General features: G+C 42.7%; 1 protein-coding gene across 1 annotated transcript in view; it reads left to right on the forward strand.

The window, feature by feature from the left end:
• Window positions 1-440: 440 nt before the first annotated feature.
• The window catches only part of PYGL (glycogen phosphorylase L), a 47,359-nt gene continuing 29,615 nt past the window's right edge, over window positions 441-18,184 (forward strand). Inside the window, exons 1-7 of the mRNA XM_032236729.1 lie at window positions 441-586; window positions 4,627-4,887; window positions 8,165-8,266; window positions 11,766-11,844; window positions 12,786-12,889; window positions 14,891-15,022; window positions 16,593-16,704. Of these exons, the coding sequence (XP_032092620.1) occupies window positions 4,645-4,887; window positions 8,165-8,266; window positions 11,766-11,844; window positions 12,786-12,889; window positions 14,891-15,022; window positions 16,593-16,704 (772 nt within the window). The 5' untranslated portion in view covers window positions 441-586; window positions 4,627-4,644. The remainder of the gene's footprint in view (window positions 587-4,626; window positions 4,888-8,164; window positions 8,267-11,765; window positions 11,845-12,785; window positions 12,890-14,890; window positions 15,023-16,592; window positions 16,705-18,184) is intronic.

Genomic DNA, 18,184 nt, shown 5'->3' on the forward strand with positions numbered 1-18,184 from the left:
GGAAAAACGTTCTGAACTACACCTGCCCAGCAGGGCTCGCTCCTCGTCCTTTTATCACCCAAGGCTACATTTGCTCCCTCGGCCGCCTTTTCCTTTCCAAATGCTTCTTCTGCTTCAGCCCTTCTGATTTCCGCTGTCACGTCTTTCTCCCGGTGCTCTTCTCTGAGAACATGGCAAGATCCTGCCAGCTTTCCCAGTTCAGGCCAACGCAAGGCTTGCAAACGGATCTAGGAGCAGGCCAGCTCTGGAGCCAGGAGAAACACAGACGGCTGGGCGGGCATCGGGCAGGCCAGATCACGCCCTTCAAGGAACCGAATCAACCCCCCCTCGCTTTCCTTACCAGCAGCCCAGCTCGCCGCTCCAGTCCAGTTCCCTTCCTCACCCCACCCCGCGGGCAAGAAAAAACTTCCCCATCCAACGATGAGGAGGCGGTGCCAGACTCCGGACAGGCGTGGAACCCGACGAATGGCAATCTATAAAAAAGAGGGCTTGGGTCTGCCCCTTTCCTGCAGGAAAACCACTTCGGCTAACTCGAGCTCGGAGAGAGGAGACGCAGGAAGATCTCTCGTCCTAGGATCGAGAGCAGGTAGATTGGCTGTCTTGTCCTTTGCTCGTTAACACCGATCGGCCTCTGGGTCTGCCCTGCATGGACTTTTGTCTTGCGCGGACAAGGCGCAGGCAGGGTGGATCTGGGGACACGCCCTGGGGCTCCAGGAACGCGGAAGGGCTTCGGAGTAGTTACCTAGCATCGGAGCCCCCGGGGAAAGCGCTCTCGATCTCTCTTTGCGAAGGGGGGGGGAGCCAGGGAAGAAGGGGGCCCTCGCCCCCACCCTATCCACGATCTCGTCCCGTAGATGGAAGAGGAAGGGAGGCTCCTTGACCCCTTTCTACACTGCCTCCTCCTCTTCCAGGTGGAAGCGAGTAGGAAAGTCGCTGCGCAAAAGTGACAGGTAAAATAACGACCGGGCAACTCCCACACCTCTGCAGGAAGAAAGTGAAAACGCTCTTTGGCGACAGGAACTAGTGCCTAATGTGTTTGCCTTTGTCTTGGATCAAAAGGTGTGAACTGATTGCAAGTTGTGCTTTTCTAGCCAGGTTTGGTGGTTTAGTTTGAGCATATCCACCAAGTTTCTGCCCTAATGTAGAACAAAGTGGTGAAATAAATGATGGCTTAGTGGCATTTGAGACGTCTGTTATACTATTGCTCTTGGATTGGGAAGAACTGAGATCAAGTTCCCAGCTGTTTATGGGGCAGTTCCTTGGTGCGCCCAAGGTTATAAGTGTGCAGTATAAAATATAAAGGAAGAAATTATGTGCACCCCTTTTAGCTTCTGGAAGAGAGACACATAAAGTACAAATAGCTTTTGTCTGGGATTGAATCCAAAGTGGTGTTGTCATGACAAACATCCTTGCTGAGAAATAAATCTCATTGAACCCAGTGGAAGTGACTTTTCTAACCCATTTTCTGGGTGAACAAGTGCCCCAATTCATCAGTTAAGATGACCAGCCCACAGAGTTAGGAAGAATAAAAATAAAATTAAAACTAAGCAGGCTTGGTATGTTGTGTGAATGTTCTACCACAGTGTTTCTCAACCCTACTCACTTTAACAAGTGTGAATGTTAACACTAGGCTGAATTCTGGGAGTTAAAAGGCTAATATCTTAAGGTGACCAAAGTTGAGAAAAACTGTTCTAGACTTTGAAGTACTCAACTTAATCTTCTTGTGTAGCTATAACTGGTGATACGGGCTACATTCAAATACTTTGGCCACCTAATGAGAAGGAAGGACTCACTGGAGAATAACCTAATGCTGGGAAAGATTGAGGGCAAAAGAAGAAGGAGACAACAGAGACTGAGGTGGCTGGATGGAGTCACTGAAACAGTAGACCTGAGCTTAAATGGACTCAAGAGGATGGTAGAGGATAGGAAGGCCTGGAGGAATGTTGTCCATGGGGTCGCGATGGGTTAAACATGACTTCACAACTAACAACAACAATGGGCTATATGGCTGCATTCCCAATTGAATTGGGCAAAAAAAAAGTTCTTTTTGAATATATAGCAATAGCACTTAGACTTATATACCATTTTACACTGCTTTTTTTTAAATAAAATTTTTATTTTTTGAATAAACACAAACACCTTAAAATCATCTTCCATTACAAATTGTAGAAAGTGTGTCAATTGGTTACAAAGAACTTTCGTGCATCCCTTCCACAGTCATCACCTATGCTTCATATCAAGTTATATACTGTATTTTACTTCCCTGAGATCAGCAAGACGTACTCTTCCCCCTCTCTTCGGGACGGTTTAGGTCCAAATGGACCATCCAGCGGCAAAAGTGTCGACTGTGATCTCGGAGCTCCGAGGTTGCAGGTCGTACCATCGCGACGTCAGATACTTTCTCCCCATTTTACAGTGCTTTATAGCCTTCTCTAAGCAGTTTACAGAGTTAGCTTATTGCCCCCAACAATCTGGGTCCTCATTTTACCCATCTCGGAAGGATGAACGGTTGAGTCAACCTGGAGCCTAGTGCTATTTGAACTGCCAAATTGCAATCAGCAGAAGTATCCTGCAGTACTGCACTCTAACCACTGTGCCACCAAGGCTCGGAAAGAACATACAGGTAGTCCTTGACTTACAGCAGTTCATTTAGTGACCGTTTAAAGTTACAACAGCACTGTTAAATGTGACTTATGACCGTTTTTCATAGTTATGACCTTTGCAGCATCTCAGTGATCATGTGATCAAAATTCAGATGCTTGGCAATTGGTTCATATTTATGACCTTTGTTGTGTCCCAAGATCATGTGATCACCTTATCCGACCTTCTGATAAGCAAAGTCAATGGGGAAGCCAGATTCGCTTAAAAACTGGTTTACTAACTTATGAATTGTAGTGGTTCACTTAACAACTGTGGCAAAGAAGATTGTTAAATGGAGCAAAACTCACTTAACAAATGTCTTACTTAACAGCAGAAATTTGGGGCTCAGTTGTGGTCGTAATTCAAGGACTACCTGTACTGTGTTTCTATTGTGTTCCTTATGTCAGAGGGAGCCCTGATCCATAAACTGGTCAAACTAGTTGTAATCTGAATTTTTCAAATCTAAAACTTCTGCTGGTTTTTGATCTCTGTGTGACATGTTTCTGCAAATCAGCTTTGAAATTGTTGGGTTGTTCTTTTCCCCCCAGTTTTTACTTTTTTAGCAACTTTTATCATTACTGTTCATGGTAATTGGGGATGAAGAGTGTTGTAGTACTACGTATTTGGAGGGCATTACATTGAAAACGGAAAATCTACAATTAAATAACATACTTCTCTTGACTGGGATGCCCTTTCAATAATTGAATTGTGCCTCTTGTGCAGAAGTGGTATTCAGCAGCTTCTGACCAGTTCTGAAGAACTAGTAGCTGAAATTTGAGTAGTTCAGAGAATCAGTAAATACCACCTCTGACTGGCCCCGTCCCCATCTATCCTCTGCCTCCCATGTCCCAGCTGATTGGGAGGAAATGTGGATTTTGCAGTAACCTTCCCCTGGAGTGGGGTGGCATTACCCCTCCTGCCCCCCGTGCCCCCATTTTGGGGCCTAGTAGGCCTCCCTGCAGCCTCCAGGGACCAAAAACAGGTCGCAGGGGAGGTGCCACACACCCCGTGCTCCCTCCTCCCCCCCACGCATGTGTGTGGGTCTCCCGCATGTGCCCCACTTTCCCACGCATGCGCGGCAGAGATCTGAAAATCAGCTGGCCGGCAGGAGGTGTGTACGCATGCGCGGTAGAACTGAGCTGTTGTGACAACTCGCATGCCTGCAGAGAGAGCTCTGTGTGCCACTTGTAGCACATGTGCCATAGGTTTGCCATCCCTGTCCTACAACATTGTTCCTCATAAGAAAGAAGAGACCCTGATATTCTTTTCCCATCTTTTGTTCATCTTTTGTATGTATATAGTGCAGTGGTGAAATTCTTTTTTTTTTTTACTACCGGTTCTGTGGCCGTGGCTTGGTGGGCGTGGCAAGGAAAGGATACTGCAAAATTCTCCATTCCCTCCCCACTCCGGGGCCAGCCAGAGGTAGCATTTGCCGGTTCTCTGAACTATTCAAAATTTCCACTACCGGTTCTCCAGAACTTGTCAGAACCTGCTGGATTTCACCCCTGATATAGTGTACATCCTGTCCTACAATCTCTAGTGTTGTAGCCAGAATTCAGGATTCTCTCAGTTTTGGAGGAAAGACCTTTTGGGTGGATGTGTTCTCCCTTTTGCCTCTTTTGGAAGAGGGTCAGCATTCAGATGTGGCAAGTTTCTATGGGGACATTGCTTTAAACATGGTTTTATTTGCATTTCTAATATAATACAAGGAATTACATAGCGTTGGACTTTGACCCAGCTTGATGCATTTGAGTTTGGCTCGTGGATCTCTGACACACATACACACAACCCTCTTTGGAGAGAGACACTGATTCAGCTTTGGAGGCCCTGCTTAAAGCTGGACACTGTTGGCATTAAACTCCTCCCTTCGAGCATAACCTGGTCCCAAAGAGAGGAGGAGAGAAGCTGGCCGCGGGACCCAGAGGTCAGTGCTCTGTCGGTGCTGAAAGCCGATCAGATTGAAATCTTTCTGCTCTGTTTCTCCAGATCACAGCCTCAGCAGCCATGTCTCGGCCCCTTACCGACCAGGAGAAGCGTAAACAGATCAGCATTCGTGGCATTGTTGGAGTGGAGAATGTGGCTGAGCTGAAAAAGGGCTTTAATCGACATCTACATTTCACCCTTGTTAAGGACCGCAATGTGGCCACTCCTCGGGACTACTACTTTGCCCTGGCTCACACTGTACGGGATCACCTGGTGGGCAGGTGGATCCGCACTCAGCAATACTACTACGAAAAGGACCCCAAGGTGAGACAAATAAAGTGGAAGAAATTGGGAAGCTAAAAATTCATTGGTTAGCTTAAATGGTCAAGCATTTTATCTAAGTCTTCATTCAGTATGGAATAGGTTCTATGGGACTCTGAGGTGGCACACTCAACCATGTTTCGTGAATGAGTTCTCTCAGTTGACATTTAGAACAAAGAAGAACCTTGACCCAAATCAATAAAATGAGATGGTTAAAAGAGAGTTGGCGAAAGCGAGTAAATATTATCCTTTCCAAGCTTTGGGAAAGAAAAAAAGAGAGTTCTTCATACAAGACAGAATCAATATATCAGCCATGTTTCAAACATCCACCAGATTAGAAGATTTTTAAAAAGATATTAGCCTCTGATCTCAGTATAGTGGGTTTTCAACTGAAAATAACTTGCAGCTTTGGCTTTATTGTCCAGGAATTCTAGGAGTTGCTGTCTCATCTCAATTGTTGAGATGAGACTGGGATGACTGCAGAGGATGGTAACTAGAAAAAGACTCACGTTCAGAGACAGTATATGTTTGGCATTTTTTTTTAATAACAAGCCATGTCTTGTAAATTTTTTAAAAATACTGGCTGTGCAAATGCCTGTTTTATTGTTTGTTTGTTTGTTTAATTATATTAGATGAACTCAATCTGATTAAATGAAATCCCCATGTAGATAGAAATTCCTTCTCTGTTCAACTGCTATATAGAGAACACAATAATTAACATTGTTTTTCCCTTCCTTACCTAAATAATGAAAGGAATTCATTAGTCTAAACAAATAATATGTTATTACTTGTATTTTTTTAAAAAAATGCAATTTCATCAAACAATAAACCCTGGCATACCTGGAAGGATTACAAAAAAAAGACAGAAATGTATCCTTCCATAATTTATTTATAAATATGCCAGAAAAGAAAATAGTTTTGTATCAAGCAGCAGAGCTGCTCCTTTGGCATCAGATTTAAGTGTCAATGTCACTTTTTCTATAAGTGAATTCAAGGAGAGCCAATGTACAAATGGTACAATATAGCAGGTATGCATAAATAACAAACCCAGTGAATCAGATAAAGTCTGTATTTAAAATTAGCTTTAGCCAACATCCTCCAAATTAAAATGCAGATTTTGAATTGATTCTGTACTCTCCTAGTTCCTAATGTAGAGACGAACAATATACTGATGGAGTCAATCAATACGTTCTGGGAGGACTGAAGTTAAAAATTGTTAAGACAATAAAGGGTGAGATTATGTCACATACTGTGTGGAACTGCGGTAAGATTTTTGGGAGTAGAGTTCAACTTTTGTTTTCTGGGGAAAACTTCCTTATTTTAATTCCAAATCTATATTGAGGGATGCAGGGGGATGCTCATCCTTGTCCTTCATTGGTCATCTTTGAACTGAATCTTCAGGACATCAAGAAAAAAAGCACACATTTGAGTAAATTAAGTTTAATCAAACCCTGTGTTTGTTAAAGGGCCTGGCCTGGCCTGACTCCTTTATTTACTTCAGTTAGGCCTGCCAAATCTATAACAGCAAGATTACTATTAGGTGTTTGGCTCCTGAGATGATTTTTTTAAAAGTGTTTGCTTACTAAACAATGAAAAAGCAAAGCTAACAGGGGAAATACTTTTGGAGTGCTACGCACAGGGCTGGCAATGAATGAATTGCATTCGGTTTTGCTAAACTAATCCTTGAAAGTGAGTCGAATCATCTGGGCCAAAAGTGAGTTTGATCTGATTTCACAATTGGTAATAGTCCATCAAGTGAATCTGTGTCCTTTCTAGATAAGGTCCACCGAGTTCAGCATTCTTTGTACCCATCCTAGAAAGAAAAAGAAAAAGCAAGTCCACAAGTGGACCATAAAAATTCTGAAATACATCCGGGAGCATAAAAAGCCATCCTGTACTATCTTACTAATTTAACTACTGCTAGCTAGCTACTGGACTAGCTACTGTGCTCCAATATCAATGGTTCTGCAGAGCTTTTGGATGAGAAGACTATTCCCCATAATCTGCTACCAGAACCTTTCCAGATTTTTTACAGACCTTGAAAGCTGCAACCCTCAGAGACTCCAGAGCTTATTAGATAATTGCATGTAATACATGTATTACATTGCATGTGATAGTTAATACAACAAAGGAGGAAATCATAGCTGTAATCATATTAACTAGATTGCATATTGATTACATTAAATTACAATTCAAATATCGTGTCTTCCCTAAAATAAGACCCACCCTGAAAACAAGCCCTATCATGTTTTTGAATGTATGCACACAAATTAAGCCTTACCCCAAAATTAGCCCTAATTAAGACCCCATCCACCCCGGGGTATAGAGAGTGGGGCAAGGTAAAAATTAAGCTAGGGTGGGGATGGGGGGGTGGAACTGCCCTACTTACCAGGTCTCGCACACCCCGACACCTGCTTCGGCTTCTGCAACCCACTTCTTCTGCAGCTACTGCTTCTACGGCCCACTTCTTCTGCGGCTGCTTGCTGCCACTCACATGCGTTGCCACCATTAGAGCCTTCCGTAAATCCCTCTGCAGCTGAGAAACGGGCTCCGGATTGATACGTAGGATGCCCCCTGGCTTCAGTTTTGCCTTCAGTTGCCTTCTGGAAAGCCCTCTGCAGAGCTTTGCAGCTCTGTTATTGACTGCAGAGGGCTTTCCGGAAGGCATCTGAAGGCAAAACTGAAGCCATGGGGCACCCCGCGTATCAATCTGGAGCCCATTTTTCAGCTGCAGAGAGCTTTCCAGAAGGCAAAATTGAGGCGTGGAAGCAGCGGCCAGCAGCCACAGAAGAAGTGGGCCAGCAACGGGCTCCCAATGGGCGGGGCAGTTGGTACCACTGCCGCGAGGTAAGTCAACAATTACACCCAACGAAAAGAAGCCCTAACCATTTGGGGGGGTATCAAAAGAAAATAAGGCCCGGTCTTATTTTCGGGGAAACACTTGTATTGTCTCAGCCATATAGACTATTGTTTTTAGAGAAGACCACCAGCTTGCCCCTCATTAGCGAAATGAACCTTAGAATCTTGTCTCTGAAGAAGTTTTGCACCCTAATATGGGCCCAGAGATGCTCTGCATTCCTTTGACTTAAACTCTTTGGGATTCCATTGATTGAGACCATTCCAAGGCATTGTTCCATTGGTGGGTTTGTTTGCTTGTTTGTTTTGCTTGTTGGAGGAGCTTCTCTTTCGGTTCCTCCAAATGTGGATGGGTTGCAGTCACAGAGTCAGGAGTCCCAGGCTGAGTGAGATTTTATTACATACTCTGCTTTTTTTGTTCCAGAGAATCTACTACCTTTCCTTGGAATTTTACATGGGCCGGACTTTGCAAAATACCATGATCAACCTAGGACTACAGAATGCCTGTGATGAGGCAATTTATCAGGTAAAGAAAGAAAGCTGCCAGTCGTGTCCTCCTGAAGGTGCAAGTTACATTCTCTCTGATAAACTGTCTATTCTGACACCTGTCTAGTTGAAATGGTGATATGGTTGTTCCAGTTTGCAATAGCAACAGCACTTAGACTTATATACCGCTTCACAGTGCTTTACAGCCTTCTTTAAGCAGTTTTACAGAGTCAGTATAATACCCACAATAATCTGGGTCTTCATTTTACCAACCTTGGAAGGATGGAAGGCTGAGTCAACCTTGAGCCGCTCCGAATCTAACTCCTGGAGTGAGCAGTGAGTTAACCTGCAAGAGTGCATTCTAACCACTGCGCCACCATGGCTCTTACAGTTACACTAGACTACAGTGTAGCTGGAGGACTTGGTGAAATAAAGTTTTCTTGAGCACTGTTGATCAACACTCTCCAGATGTATTTGATTTCAATCTCCCTTAATTCCAGGCAGGAATAGAATACAGAGTATGGAAATTGTTATAGTAATAGCAATGGCAGTAGCACTTAGACTTATATACAACTTCATAGTGTTTACAGCAGTGGTGGGATTCAAACATTTTTACTACCGGTTCTGTGGGCATGGCTTTGTGGGCATGGCTTGGCTTTGTGGGTATGGCTTGGCTTTGTGACCATGGCTTTGTGGGTGTGGCAAGGGAAGGATACTGCAAAATCCCCATTCCCTCCCCACCCCACTAAACTGTTTTCCAGCTCTGTTCTCCTGTTCAGGGAAACCGGTTCTGCCGGTTCTTCGAACTACTCCAAATTTCCGCTACTGGTTCTCCAGAACCTGTCGAAACTGGCTGAATACCACCTCTAGTTTACAGTCCTCTCTAAGTGGTGTACAGAGTCAGCATATTGTCCTCAACAATGTGGGTCCTCATTTTACTCACCTGGGAAGGATGGAAGGCTGAGTCATCCTTGAGCCGGTGAGATTCGAACTGCCAGCAGTCAGCAGTTGGCAGACAGCAGGATTAGCCTGCAGTATTGCATTCTAACCACTTCGCCATCACAGCTCAGACAGTAATAGTATATAAATGATAGCAAAGAAAAGAATATAGGATAAAAGTAATAGGATGTACTCACATATAGATTAGTTAGGTTTCACATCTCACTTTTATATATTTCTAAAGCAAAATAAATCTTCCTAGCCCTTACAGGAGATATAAAGAAGCCACCAAGTCTGAGGACATATAAAGAAACCACCGATCCAGTGCTTTTATGTATCTCTTGATTCTGAGTTAATATAATTGGCTATGATTTAAAAAAGAACCCGTGATGAGTGTCTATGAGATTCTTGCCAACTCAGATGTGACATTTTCAGTTGATGATGGATCTGCCATCATCTCTTGCTAGTGAGCTTGCTAGCTAGGACTGATTTCGGTTGAGATTCAATAATGTCTTCTCCATAGTTTCCCCATTTAAGATCTAATCTTTCCTATGCTGGAACTGTATCCTCTTCAAAAATTTCTACCAAAGCTGGATTCTGCTAGTTGCAGGAATGCAATCATGTGTGGACATTGAAGTTTATATCAGAGCAAATGTTGCTCTGATTTTGGAGATGTTATTTTCCATTTGTATCACTTTACATACCTTGGTGCCTCTCTTAACAACTCCAAGGCAGGGTTGGGCATCCTATTTCCTCAGCATGTGGCTTTTAGATCCTTTTTGGGGGGCCCTCAGACACCACCAGCCATGATTATTGAAAACTGCTAGCAAAATTTCCTGTCATTTTCACTTGGTAAACAAATGAGAAATCCAATGTCAATTCTAGAATGGGCATACCAAACTGTTGAAACAAAAGCAATGCTCCTTTTCAGTTCTAAAAAAAAAATACTCTTCAAAAAATATTCCTCCACCTCCCCAAAATGTTAGTTGTAAACGTGGCCATCAGAATATGATCCACCTCTGCCCTAAAAGGTATAATGCCTTCTGTGAACTTATGTGTGTGAGTGTTTTTTAATAACAACGTTGTTTGAATGCTTGCTGTATAGAATCTAACATTCCATGCGAAATAAATCTATGCAGGCTTGCAGGCTTTTTCTTCCCACTTTCAGGGTAGCCAGAAGAAAAAGATATGCCCCCATATTCACAGCAAGTCAGTTATGAGAACTTCTCTTGGTTACCAAATAGCCAAAGATGATACTGTGGTTTATAGAGTACCAGATGATAACCCGGCCTTGCCCCGGTATTTATTTATTCTAATCCATACATTTGTCTCAGAAATAATCCCGGACCAAATGTAATTTCTGATGTTGGATTTTCCCCCTTACCAGAGTGACCCCCCTTTTGGAGTACTGTGAAGCCATTATCATGGCAACTCCGCTGTGCTGTACAGTAGAAGCTATTTTACGGCGGTATGGTGGAAGCCATTTTAAGGCACAACAGGCTTTATCTTAACAGAACACACACCCCAAAGGGTATTAGGGGTGTCTTACCTCCACAGTATTTTTTCCAGAGAGTAAATCATCTGTGTACCAAGTTGTAGTTCTGTTGAAGAATTAAATCCAGTCTACATTTCCTTTTTCTTTTTCTTTTTCTGTTTGAATGCACACTGGAATGATTCCGTTATTTGTAAAGAACCCACTATGTGAAGCAATGTTCAAAAGGAAACTTTGGAAATATGCAAGTGACACATGCACTTAAGAGATATTGTCTTGCAGAAATTTGACTAACCCACAATACAATTGGACTTCTCTTAGCATTTTCCCATTTTAATCCTAGCCAACTGTGGTGAATTCCTTCAGAACCACTGTGCAGATTTCTGAATCTGATGCTCTGAAAAATTGAGCCAGCTTAGACAACCTTAATGGCAAAAGCCTTTCTCATATTTTTTTATTTTTATTTATCAAATTTTGAAACTGTATTTATAGTAGTACAGTCAGTGGTGGGTTTCAAAATTTTTAGAACCACTTCTGTAGGTGTGACCTGCTTTGTGGGAGTGGCTTGCCGGCCATGTAACCGGGTGGGAGTGGCTTGCTGGACATGTAACCGGGTGGGAGTGGCTTGCCAGCCATGTGACTTGGTGGGTGTGGCCAACTTGTAAAATGTGGTGAAACTCACTTAACAACGTTCTTGCTTAGCAACCAAAATGTTGGCTCTGGAACTCTGGCATTCAAGTGTGCAAGTCTTAAAGCTGTCAAATTACAAGATACTTGCACCCCTAACCCTTTAGAGAAAAAAAAACCCAGGGGTGTTCAAATTTGACAGCTTTAAGACTTGTGGACTTCAACTCCCAGAATTCCTCCTCTTGCTCTTCATCTTGATGATGGGCAGATGGGCGGGGGAGGGAGCTGGAACCGGTTCTAAACGGCATGGTAGATTTGTGGAACCTCTTCTGTAGAAGAGGTTAGAACTGGCAGGAACCCACCCCTGAGTACAGTGTATAGTATATATTATATTAATAGTACCTCTTTCAGCCCTCTCTGACTTTATCACCCAAGCATAATTTTGATTGGAATTCATTTGTCTCTTTGTGGGCTTTTTTAGCTAGGACTTGACATAGAAGAGCTAGAAGAGATTGAAGAAGATGCTGGTCTGGGCAATGGAGGTCTTGGCAGGCTGGCAGGTAAGCAGTCATTGCATAAATTGCATACATGGCATACACATCAGTGTTAGGAAGTGGCAATGGCCTATTGAAAGTCTGTTCCTACTTTTGCTCTTCCTTTAAAGTCAAATTAAGATGGCAGAAGTGATGGACAAGACAATTTGTGGGTTCCATGACTCTCATGATGCATTTATGATGGCTTTTTCTACTTGTCATCCAAATTTGGAAATAGTATTCCATTTGAGTGACTGTAATGCTTTTGGAAAGAAGGGCTAAAATATGTAATGCGCTCTCTCTCCCTCTCTCTCTCCTTCCCTTCCCCCCTCTTTTTCTATCTCTCTCTCAGATTTGTCTTGGCGCTGCCCATTTTCCTTGTTTTAGTCTTGCCCACTTTTCAAGTAGCACCTAGCATGCCACTTAGGCAAAATGTTGCGCTCCAGATATGCCTTCCCTGGGCCCTGGCTTTGAGTTTTTAACAAAGCAGTGAAGAGTGTGTAATGGTGGAAGATTTGAACTTCTTGCCCTTCAGCTTATGCTGGAGACATTTCTCCAGGGGTTCAACTCAGTGCTGAAACTTCTACATCCCCCTATATAGCTTCTTAACTTCTCCCCACTCCAATTAGATCTCCCTAAAACCAGGGGTGGGTTCCGGCAGGCACTACTGCTGGTTTGCCCTTGTGTGCGCCGTGCACGCATGCGCAGTACAACTAAAATTGTTCTGTGCATGCACAGAACCGAAAAACAAGATGGCGCTGCCTGGAAAACCAGTTTGGGGGCGTGGCAGGCCTGGGTGGCTGCTGGTTCCAGTGACCCAGGCTGCCAAACCACTACTGGTTTGGCCGAACCGGTCCGAACTGGTAGGAACCCACCCCTGCCTAGAACCATTTTCTCCCCTAAAACTGTGTTGAGGTGTGGTGGATGCTGCCCAAGGAGCTGAGTCCAATTTTGTTTCCCTTCCATAGCTTGCTTCCTTGATTCAATGGCCACCCTTGGGCTTGCAGCCTACGGTTACGGAATACGCTACGAGTATGGAATTTTCAATCAGAAGATCAGAGAAGGATGGCAGGTAAGTACGAATAATTGGAGGTGCTTCCTATCCAACATTATCATTCCAATTGGTGGACAAGAAGACTATCTTATGACACATGAAGATTACAGAAATGCATATTTTCCTGGGTCTTTTATGTTTATTTACTTTATCTCACCTTTATTATTTTTATAAAGAACTCAAGGCAGCAAACATACCTGATACTCCTTCCTCCTTTTATTTTTCCCATAGCAACAACCCTGTTAGGTGGGTGGGGCTGAGAGAGAGAGAAAGACTGGCCCAAAGTCACCATTCAGCTTTCATGCCTAATTCAAGACTGGGTCTCCAAGATGATTTTACATATTTTTTTATTAATGAAATGTATATAGATGCCAATCTCATCAAAAATGACTCGGGGTGGCACATAACTATTAGATAAAAACAAATGTAAAACCATATATAAAATATAAAAATCCATATTAATCATAAAAACGTAAGATGGAAATCTTAGATGAAGGAAGGATAAAAAATGGCCATCTCAACAATGGTAAAATCTTAGGCAAGATTTGGGCTTTAAAGCTTCAAAATATGTGCAAGGGCTTTACACATAAGTGAGCGAAATCATTCGGTTTATTCTGTTGCATGAAGTATTCTATATGTTATATTCTTAAGATTTAGGAGTTTCCGAAATCAAAGAATTCAAGATGCCTATATGAACAGAAACAAGGGGGAACGAATACAGTTGCAGCCATCTAGACCAGTGGTCACCAACTGGTGGGCCATAGACCACTGGTGGGCCACGAGAAAATTTTGGCAGAAAAGTTTATTGCATTTTTTATATTGCACTAAATACTATTTATCTTTTTAAAAAATTCATATTAGTGGTCTGCGAGATTTAAAATTATTAATTTGGTGGTCCCTGAGATCAGAAAGGTCGGTAACCCCTGATCTAGGGGTTCTAATTAAGATCTAGGGGTTCTAATTAGATCAAAGATCTAATTAAGAACTGCAGGTTAATAAACCTCCTATCAAATAAATTGTACTAGTTAAGATCCTAGAATATCCAGTCCAGTATCTAAGTACTTTCAGGGATGTTAAACATACATTCATTTTGTCACTGGAAGTAGTTATAAAATGTCAACATGATGGGATGAAGTTGAAATTTTTATCTAAGTGGCCTTTGTTGGCACAATATTTTTATTATCCGGTGCTGTATTTGGTTGTGTGGGGGTTTTTTAGATTCTTTTTAAGGTGGAATTTATCTTAGCTTTGTCTGGTAAAATGGATTGGTAAATTGTTGTATATATTTGGGTTAAAAATGCCAGATGCCATAATATTGCAGCCAAATTCATTTCCTGCTCTATTTTTGTTCTTTTAAGGAATATATTTATTCAATTATTTCTATATATAGAAAAGAATGAACTTTTACACTAAAGTCTGGATTGTGAATTGTGCAAATAAGAGAGGGGAAAATGTAAACAGTTAGATTTGTGCTCTGTCCTTCTTTCAAAGGTTTTGAGGGAGCGGGTTAAGATAATGATTAACAAAAAATAAATAGACAATAAGTTGACAAGTAGATCACTGGGGTTTAAGTGAAAGGATTACAACATGGCATACATTGGCCAATTCTTGATTCAATGAGACAACTTTCTTCAGGTGACAGACAGGAAGTTGTTTTGATTCATTGATGTACAGTAATAAGTTTCTCAGCGCAAAGAAAAAATGAAATTATCTGTTCTTGAGCAAGGAGAGGAGAATTCTGTTTTCTAAACTTTATACATTGATATTCAACTCATAAGTGCCAATTATGATAATGAGCCATGATAATGAGAATGACGAGCTGTTGAAGAGAGTTAAAAAGAGCCAATGATTGACTTGGGAAATTTGTACTTTCCATATACAAGTTCCATCCCTGATCATGTCAATGAAATGATGTGGCTGCAAATTATCTAGAAGACAAATAAAGACCAATGAGCTCATTTCTTCTTGTCCTGCCTAGCTTGAAGTATCTTACTAATGCTTGGCCTTTTTTCATTGCAGGTGGAAGAAGCCGATGATTGGCTAAGACATGGAAACCCCTGGGAGAAGGCTCGTCCAGAGTACATGCTCCCTATTCATTTTTACGGAAGAGTGGAGAATACACAGACGGGTGTGAGATGGGTTGATACTCAGGTAACTTCTCTTGGAGAAGAGAAGCACATTGCAGTCATGATAATTGTGGGATGGGAGAATTTCAAATGTTCTCTGCAATCATCAAGATTACTTGTGCGAGCTTAAGCAGATAATTCCTACCAAGCAAGTCTACTGTGCAGCCAGATTATAGAGGAGAATCATGCCTGGTGGCCCAAATTATTTGTGTAAATAAGATTAATATCTAAATGCATCACAAAACCTAAGTTTCAGTTTAAAATCCATATCTTAGAACAGTGGTCTCCATTCTTTTTGCCATGGGGGACCAATTTTTTGGAAGACAATTTTTCCATGGACAGGTGGGGGGAAGGAAGAGCACACAGCCTAGATCCCTCCTGTGCCCAATTTACACAGTAGGGTTTGCACTCCAATGAGAATCTAGTGCCTAATGATCTGAGGTGGAGTTTAGGTGGTAATGCCAGCACTGGGGAGTGGCTGCGAATACAGATGAAGCTTTGTTGCTCGCCCACCGCTCACCTCCAGCTGTGCAGTCCGGTTCCTAATAGGGACGTGGGGATCCCCGGCTTAGATTAAACTGTGCCTGTTTTGGTTTTTTTGCTGTGGTGGTAAATATAGATTGAAATGACAATTATATTTTGTAGCATAGGAGCATCCTGTAAGATAGTGATTCTCACAACCACAGAAGTCACAAGGCAACCATAATGTTCTGACCTAGGCTTCCCCAGCAGTACAAAAGCAAGTCCTCGTCCTGATAAACCCTTTTATTTAATTTACAGTGAGTTCCTCTCCAGCAAATTCCCAGCTCACAGTCTTTCAAGATAGTTCACAATTACTGACCTTTATCAGGCTTGGAGAGTGGCCAGGCCAATATCTTTCAGACACTGCAATACTTGGCAAGAATGCAGGAATAAACTAATTGTCTCCTGCAAACACCCCTCCTGTTTCGTTCCTCTTTTATTCCCTATGGGAGGAGCCATTCACCATCCACCTGTGGCCTTACTCCTAAATTGACCCTTGTTCCTTAGCTGTTCCCTTCGTCTGGTAACTCTGTGCATCCACACACTGGGAACAGGATCCAGCTGTTCATCTGCCTCACTGATGTCTGACTCTAAAGGCAGCTGATAACTGTCAGACGGCCCTGGCCCCATCTCTGTCTCCGACGCACAGCCCTCATCAGAACCTTCCCCAGACTCCAGGACTGGCCCATGTTCCTCCCCAACATCCTCACTGTCCAAATCTGCTGCCAGCTATGCTGGCGGGCCACAACACATAACTGGAAGGAACTGTAGGAAAAGAGCAGGCAAAGCCTGAGAACAAGTCAAGAGAGGACTCAGCCTAGAATCATTAAGTGTCTGCAAACATTCTAAGTCCAGTTCCTTCTACCCCTTGAATTCTGTTAACACTTATCTGGTTCCAATTTAGTGTTGACTATTAGTTGACTAGATTCTTGTGTATTGGCTTGAGCAATACATCTTCTGAACTGACATGTGATCCTATTTTTCGCACCTGACAGAAACCATTAAATACTATAATGGGTTTCTCTAAAATAACATTCCATTTTTAACCTAATTGGGGCAATCTCTGTCTTTAGGTTGTTTTGGCTTTGCCCTATGATACTCCTATTCCTGGTTATATGAACAACACGGTTAACACAATGAGACTCTGGTCTGCTCGAGCGCCCAATGACTTTAATCTCCGTGACTGTAAGTGTTGTCAATGGTGGGATTATTTCTTCTTCATTCTTTGCTTTTGGAGGAATTGTTAGGAAAATTGTTCTCTTCAGGTGTAGGCAGACCTAGATTTGCAAGGCACCAAGGCCCACTTTGATCATACTCCCAAAGTTTGAAGGTAGTTTCCCCTCTGGAAAACAATGATGGAGGAATGGAAGAGCTCATGTCTACAGCATTTTTGTAAAAACAAATACTTTAGATGATTGTTTTATATTTTGAAGAGATTTTCTTTGTGCTGTCATTATGGGCCCATCCATGGTGGCCTTCATTACAGATTGAACCTTGGCATTGACAGAACTGAAGATTATTATAGCCCATAATAATCTACCATAAAGAAATAAGGCTTTCTTTACCTAATCACTGAAGTGTGTGGCTGCAGTTCCTAGTACAGGGGTGTCCAAACTTGAGAACTTTAAGACTTGTGGACTTCAACTCCCAGAAGTTGAAGTCCACAAGTCTTAAAGTTCCCAAGTTTGGACACCCCTATCTTAGTGTGATCAGCAGTTCTCAAACCCAAATACAGATTGGAGAGTGTCAGGGATTTGGGGAAGGATATAACATTTTTCTAAACTGCTGATAGTTGTGAAAAACAGAATTCTGAGTTCCTCTTTTGCAAACAAGTGTAATGCCAGACTAATAATGGGGAAAGAGGTTTATTTTTCTCCCTCCTAATCCTCTTGTCAGTGTTTTTTCTTTTCCCAAGATGTGGCTATTTTCTGCCTTTAGCAATGTTGCTAAGAAAGTAATTATGAAACAATTAGATACATGGATGCATAGGAGAGAAGAAAACATCCCTGGAACCAGGGATAGGAAACCTGTGGTCCTCATGCAGCTGAACTACAGTTCCCAGCAGCCTCTGCACAGTGTCAAAGATGCTGGGAATTGGTATTTAATAACAGTTGGAGGGCCAAAGCTCTCTCCGCCTTGCCTGAAATGCAGTAGACTAGCTGCTCCTTGCAAAGCGCCCTTAGGAAACATCTCCAAAGCATTATCTTGAGGCCTAGGGATTCATGAGAAAGCTGGAGACAAAAGAAGGTCTAATAAAGTGTTTCCCAATCGTAGCCATTTTAAGATATGTGGACTTCAACTCCCAGAATACCCTAGCCAGGAATGCTGGCTAGGGTATTCTGGGAGTGCAAGTTCACGCATCTTAAAATGGCTGAAGTTGGGAAACACTAGTCCAGCGATGGCGAACCTTTTTTTGGCTCGCGTGCCATAAGTGGGGGGAACATGGGGGGGGGTCATGTGTGGGCATGCCACACTCATAATGCAATGCACGACACACCCCCAGTGTGCATGCGCGCACTACAGGCACTCCCCCCCCCCATTTTTTGCATGCTTTTTTTCACCCTCCCCAGACTCCAGAGGCTTTATAGGAGCCTGGGGAGGGCAAAAACAGCCTCCTCTGCCCCCCCGGAAGCCCTCCGGAGGCTTCAGGGACTTTCAGGAGGCT

Source organism: Thamnophis elegans, chromosome 1 (genome assembly GCF_009769535.1).
Source record: "Thamnophis elegans isolate rThaEle1 chromosome 1, rThaEle1.pri, whole genome shotgun sequence".
Taxonomy (NCBI): Eukaryota; Metazoa; Chordata; class Lepidosauria; order Squamata; family Colubridae; genus Thamnophis; species Thamnophis elegans.